The 6,685-nt window shown below is 29.4% G+C and overlaps 1 protein-coding gene across 1 annotated transcript; it reads left to right on the plus strand.

Annotated features, from left to right (window-relative positions):
- The first annotated feature begins 1,259 nt into the window (after window positions 1-1,259).
- On the plus strand, window positions 1,260-5,478 carry LOC145160666 (CEN-like protein 2). The gene is made up of 4 exons (XM_079079948.1): window positions 1,260-1,605; window positions 1,800-1,861; window positions 3,549-3,589; window positions 4,942-5,478. Exons 1-4 carry the CDS (start codon window positions 1,405-1,407, stop codon window positions 5,157-5,159), a joined length of 522 nt encoding a protein of 173 aa, XP_078936074.1. The 5' UTR covers window positions 1,260-1,404; the 3' UTR covers window positions 5,160-5,478.
- Window positions 5,479-6,685: the final 1,207 nt, after the last annotated feature.

Consider the following 6,685-nt stretch of genomic DNA (forward strand, 5'->3'; position numbering starts at 1 on the left):
TTTAACACACACAAGCTAAATATAATAGAAACTTTTATATATATATATATATATATATATATATATATATATATATATATATATATATATATATATATATATATATATATATATATATATATATATATATATATTGAACATATATCCGAATCAAAATGGAAATATATCATATGAACATACATTTATATTTCTTTTTCTTTTTTGGAAATGTTCAAATATGCATATTTTAGGACTATATATATATATATATATATATATATATATATATATATATATATATATATATATATATATATATATATATATATATATATATAAGGGTTATATGGAAAACAAAAAAAAACCCTAAAAATCATAAAAATGCATTAAAAAAAACTTAGAGATCACAAAACTTTTTTTTTGACTTTAAATATGAAAGATCGTAGGTTTTTTTTTAAAATTCGCTGAAAAAAAAAAATAAAAAATCGTTTTTCTTTTTTTTTTTTGGTTTTTTTTCAAAAATTTTTTCCGCGAATTTTCTCTAAAAGCTGCGATTTTTTCATTTATAAAGTCAATTTTTTTTTTTGTAATCTTTAAATATTTTTTTATGCATTTTTATGATTTTTAGGGTTTTTTTTAGGGTTTTTTTCTTTTTTCTATAGAACCTAAACCTATATATATATATATATATATATATATATATATATATATATATATATATATATATATATATATATATATGTATATATATAAACAAGGGTTTATGGAATAGGAAATTTATATGGTTCGGATTTTGGCCACAACATTTTAGAAATGTGACACTTTTGGCATCTTCTTAATAACAAATTTTAAAAAATGAGTTTTTTATCCATATGTAGAAAATAAATTACGAAAATGGTCGCTGTTAGGTTTTTTTTTCAAAAACATTCTTTTTAGTTTTGTAAGAAAAACTTTGGAAGTGACTAAAAAATCTAGTTATATTTAATTGTTATATGTGTAAAGAAAAAAAAAACATTAATGATTTATGTAAATAAAAAACACTTGAATGATCATACGTATAAAAAAATCTTTAAGTGACTAAATTTATAACCAAGATAAAATTTATAACCCTAAGTCGTTAATCTTATTGAGAATGCTCCCTCTTGGTGGATGCCTTTTTATTTTTTTATTTTTTATACATGTTCGTCACGGAAAATAGAAAAATTAAACACATTTATTTAAATCATTTCAAAAGGTTACCGACGAGCTCATGATGCCGTGAGAATAAATTAAGAATGACCAAAAGCTCATTGTGGGGAGAAAAACTTAGAGGTGTTTCCCAACATAAGAAATATATATAAAGGGGTAGTTCGCTAAAACTTAGTCCCAAACTATAAGCCTTTGGTTCCACCAAGTCTTTCAGTGAGTGTTTGTGAGGTATACTTAATGGCAAGGATGTCTGATCCTCTTGTGATAGGGAGGGTGGTAGGGGATGTAGTGGACAATTTCAGTCCATGTGTGGAGATGTCTGTAACGTACAACTCATCAAAGCAAGTGTACAACGGGCATGAGCTGTTTCCTTCATCTGTCACAGCCAAACCTAAGGTTGATGTTCGTGGTAGTGACATGAGATCTTTCTTTACACTGGTAACCTCCTCCCGTCCTATTTTCAAATCTAACACCAAAAAGTAGAGCTCTTTTAAATCCTAATCGACATATGTATGCAAACTATAGACCAACCCCAAACAAAATCTTTGATTTTATTTTTATAATTTTTGTAAACTTTTTTGGGCAATACGGAAGTTGTATAAAGCTGAACATAAACATGCTTAAATTTGCAGATTATGACAGACCCAGATGTTCCTGGTCCTAGTGATCCATATCTCAGAGAGCACTTGCACTGGTATATCTCTTTCCTTTTTATAAAATTTCATTATTCATGGTTTTTCATTTTTTTTTTTTGGTATTAGCATATATATGGGTTTGGACCTCTACACCATCTTCATGGCTGTAAAGTCGATCATGGCTTGATGAATGACCTCAATTAAACCCTAACTAATCGCATCTTATACATTCATAAACATTAAGAAAACTCGCGTCTAACTAATGACAGCTTGTGATAAAGATTGGGGTGGGTTCAAGAATCAAGTTTCTCTGTGAATCAGGACTGAAACTGAAAGGTTAATGAATTAAAACTTTCTATTTTGGTTTTGTATGAAATAAAACTTTCTATTTTGGAGTTCAGGATACTTTTAAAATCTAGAAATAATTGAACATTTTTTTTGGATATATATGAATTGTGTTATTTTGAGCTGTCGCAATAGATAACTGATTTCGATATTATAAAACCCTTTGTAGGGTTTTATAGTATTACACGTGCGTTCCCGGTGATCTATTCATATGTTTTACCTGGACTTTCAATTAATTATGGAAATGTTATCTGAACATTTAATCGATTAACAATATGTTTACAAAATGCATCATATATATATATATATATATATATATATATATATATATATATATATATATATATATATATATATATATATATATATATATATATATATATATATATATATACACACTAAGAAATAAAATATTTTTTTTACTTTTTCCCTTCTACCATCTTTCTACAGATTTATAAAATTAATTAATTTTTATTATATTTTATTAATTAATAAGGTATTTAATAAAAATAATTAATTTTTATTACTCCTGTTATCATGTAATTGTGGTAGGAGAATGGATAAGAAAAATAAATAAAGGATATTCACATATACAATAAGCAAACATGAGCTTTGTATTTTGAAAAGTGGCTTTAGTATAATCATGCATATATAGTCGAAAGTCTAAACAAACAATCAAGATATATAGGAACCTGGAAGCATACTATATTACTATAATACAATTATACATGAACCTTCCTTAGTTTCTAGTCTGTTGATATAATTTTAATGTTTTATTTAGTGTCGTTTTAAAAGCATGCATGACCGAGACAAGTACTACAATGTCAAATCCCTTTACGTAATGTCATGTTAACAAAGTTCCCATGGCAAACAAAATAAAATACAGTTTAATTTTTTAAATAAAGTACGATATATCTATATTATTAGTCTAACAATTTAAATAATTAATATACTTTTCTTATTGATGACGTCATCACCTCTTCCTATATATGAGCTCTATATATATGAGAGTATGTGTTTTTTGGTTTTATTTTTGTTCAGTAGGTAATTAATTATATTCTCAAAGTAAAAGCATTAAGGGAAATAAAAGATTCCACATGTCACATCCTCTCTTGACCAACTATGTGTTGGATTCTGGATTTGGGAAGATCTGCTCTACAATATTTGATGATCATTTGGTACGTAATAGTATAAACAGTAGAAGAAATGGGTTCAAGTGAATATGGATTATAGACTAGAGAATTTATCTTGAACACAGCGCAATCTGAACTAACAAAGGCAAAAAGCAATAGTGTAGTTTAAAGAGGGTCTACTATAAAAGCAATATGTCAGATTCATCTTGTTTACCTGTTTTAACATTGGACCAACCAATAATGTTTCGACAACGTTTTTCTTTCACAGGATTGTTACAGACATCCCAGGCACAACGGATTCCTCATTTGGTACGTATCTTCCTTACACATTATTTTCTTCCTTTTTTGCCTTCAAATTAAGATTTCTGTATATATATATATATATATATATATATATATATATATATATATATATATATATATATATATATACTTTTTATATCAAATGATAGATAAACGTATATAATATATACAAAGTTGTGATTGTACATACCATCGCTTTTTAATGACTTGAAGGTATCACTCTTGTTATTGTACGTACTCTAATTCTATTTAAAACCCTATCTAACCGTAAAAGTTAGCTTAGTTGAAGATTTGACTCATGACATCATGTCCGTGTCTTTGTCTAGATGTGCATTTAGAAACCTAATCAACCCTAAAAAATTAGATCGAGTTTAGCAAAAAGTTGAATATAACATGATTTTCATGGAACTTATCTTGTATCATGTCAATACATATGGTGTCGTTTAAACGGTCTCAAATGCTTCAAATGAAAATTATCAAAATTTGCAAGAGTACTAATTAAACCCATGATGTAAGGGCCGGGCGGCCCCAGAGAGAGGATAGTGTGGATGACTACCACCTAAAAAATATCAAATATATATTTATTATTAAGATTTTTATTTAATGAATTTGTCTTTATGCAAAAAACAATAGAAGCTTTTAATTGAGTAAAAAAAAATAACACAAATTCCTTCGAATTATCTATAAACAACATAAATAAATGTCACGGGTAGCAATTAATAGCTGATTTTTTTGTTCCGCCAGGGAAAATTAAATAGTCCGCCTTTTCATGATATATAAGAAGGTTTTGGTGGACTTCTAGCCCAGCGGTATCCGGTGTTGCCCTCCTTCTTGAGGTTGAGGGTTCAAGTCCCATCGTGGACATAAGTGAATTTAAAGGGAGTGGTTTAGGAGTAGGTTAGATTTGCCGTTCTAAAAAAAAATTAACTAAAAATATATAATATACTAAAAGAGTTACATATGTACAACGTAACATGTATATGTTATGATAATATGATATACACAATTTATTTATTTTTAAAGTTAGCGTAGTGACGACTGTGATAGTTAAGCATATATTTGTAGGTAGGTAACTAATGTCTCCAATTTTTTTTTTTTTTAAATTTTTATAATTTAGGTAAATATCGCCTATGGGTTTTAGACATTTATGACATGATATTATCTCTCTCTCTCTCTCCCCCCCCCCCCCCCCCCCCCCCCCCAATGTGTATACAAACACGTGCGTGCACTTGTAAATATAGTATTGATGTACCTAGTAAGCATATGAGTAGCTAGCTAGTTAGAATATTACACTGACAGTTGACACAAAAATGGCTTATGTATGTAATACATTTGTTACCATTAATCTTGTGGAACAGGAAAAGAGTTAGTGAGCTATGAAGTACCCAGGCCAAACATAGGCATCCACAGGTTTGTGTTTCTGCTCTTTAAGCAAAGGGGAAGGCAGACTGTCGCTGGTCCATCTTCAAGGCATAACTTCAACACTCGCAGTTTTGCTCATGAAAATCAATTGGGATTACCTGTTGCTGGTGTCTTCTTCAACTGTCAAAGGGAAACTGCAGCGAGAAGACGTTAATCATCCTGTTTAATTACCTCATTATATCAAAAAAGATGTTGATGTTAATGTATGTGGAATTCCCGAAGTGGCCTGGTTGCTTAGAATAAAGAATGGGGGTGAACCTACTTGTATTGTAGCACTCATTGACCAATTATGTGACCCTTTAATTTGTTCTTGATCACGTACGTAATATCTTAGGTAAATTTAAGGGCTATCTCCATAGGGTGTGCAACTGGCCTTGTAAGTCGATATGATATTGTAGTATTTAAGGGCTATGTCCATAAAGTTTACTATAAAAATGTTTTTCAATAAATGCGATTTGCATACTTATATATCACCTAATATTGCGATAGATATTGATCTTTACAAAAGTTTTATGAAATATACATACATGATTGGAATTAACATGAAGAACTTAATTACTATATGTAGCAATCACAAAATATATTGTGAACCAAATCTTGATGATAAATGTGGTATTTATAAAACTTGTAGTACTTTCTTGTAGACAACATTGTAGTTGTGTTTGATATGTTTCTGTAAGGGTCGAAGACCTATTGTAATATGTCGAAGACTTAATGTTATTTTACAAGGCATTTTGTAACGAGGCTTAGATGTTTAGTCCTTGTAAGTTTTTGTGTGCTTTCATGTTTCCTATAAATAAGGACATTACTTAGAGATACAAGGAGATCGGTGTATGAACTTGTAAACATTCTCTCTGTAAGAATTGAAAGCATAATAGAGCTGAAACCAGATTATATTTACATCTTGTGTTCAAATTACATTTGTTTTACTCTGATTTGTTTCTTACTTGATTCATCACATCATCAATTGGTATCAGAGCAGGAATCATAATCTGCGATCTGATTTTCACTCTGATTCAAAATGTTTTTGAATCAAATTTCTGGTTCAAAAAGTTTCCGTACCTTTTGAAGTGAAAAAGTGTTCTAGATCTTTTGTTGTGATTCGATTCTGCAACTGATTTGTTGAATCGAGTGTTCAAGTTGTTATCTCAGTTCAATTCAACAATTTGCTTTCAAATTCTCTTTGATTTCTCAAAAATTCTCAAAAAAGTTCATCCGTACATCAATGGAGAACTTCAATCTCAACTCCATGACTTCGTTCTCTCATTTGCTAGGGTCTTCAACTAAGATTCCTATGCTTATTCTTGAATACTATGATCAATGGGCTGATCGTATGCAAGATTACTTGAATGGACTCGATGAAGAGCTCTGGTCATATATCTCTCGGAATATTAATCCTCCGACAAATGTTCAACCAATTGGATCATCGTCTGGAACTTCAAGTGTTGGTGATCAATCTGATCGATTGAAGAAACTTGAGAAAAGATGCATAAGAGAGTTACGCGGTGCTTTACCTCCAGTTGTATATAACTATGTCAGGAGTTGTACAACTGCAAAAGATATCTGGAATAATCTCTAAGACAAGTTTCAGGGAAGTGAGAAGACAAAAATAAATTCAGTTAAGCAATGTTTGATTGAATTGAAGGAATTCAAACAAAAAGATGGTGAAACGATTGAATG

Source organism: Lactuca virosa, chromosome 2, assembly GCF_052849685.1.
Source record: "Lactuca virosa cultivar CGN04683 chromosome 2, Lactuca_virosa_CGN04683_v6, whole genome shotgun sequence".
Taxonomy (NCBI): Eukaryota; Viridiplantae; Streptophyta; class Magnoliopsida; order Asterales; family Asteraceae; genus Lactuca; species Lactuca virosa.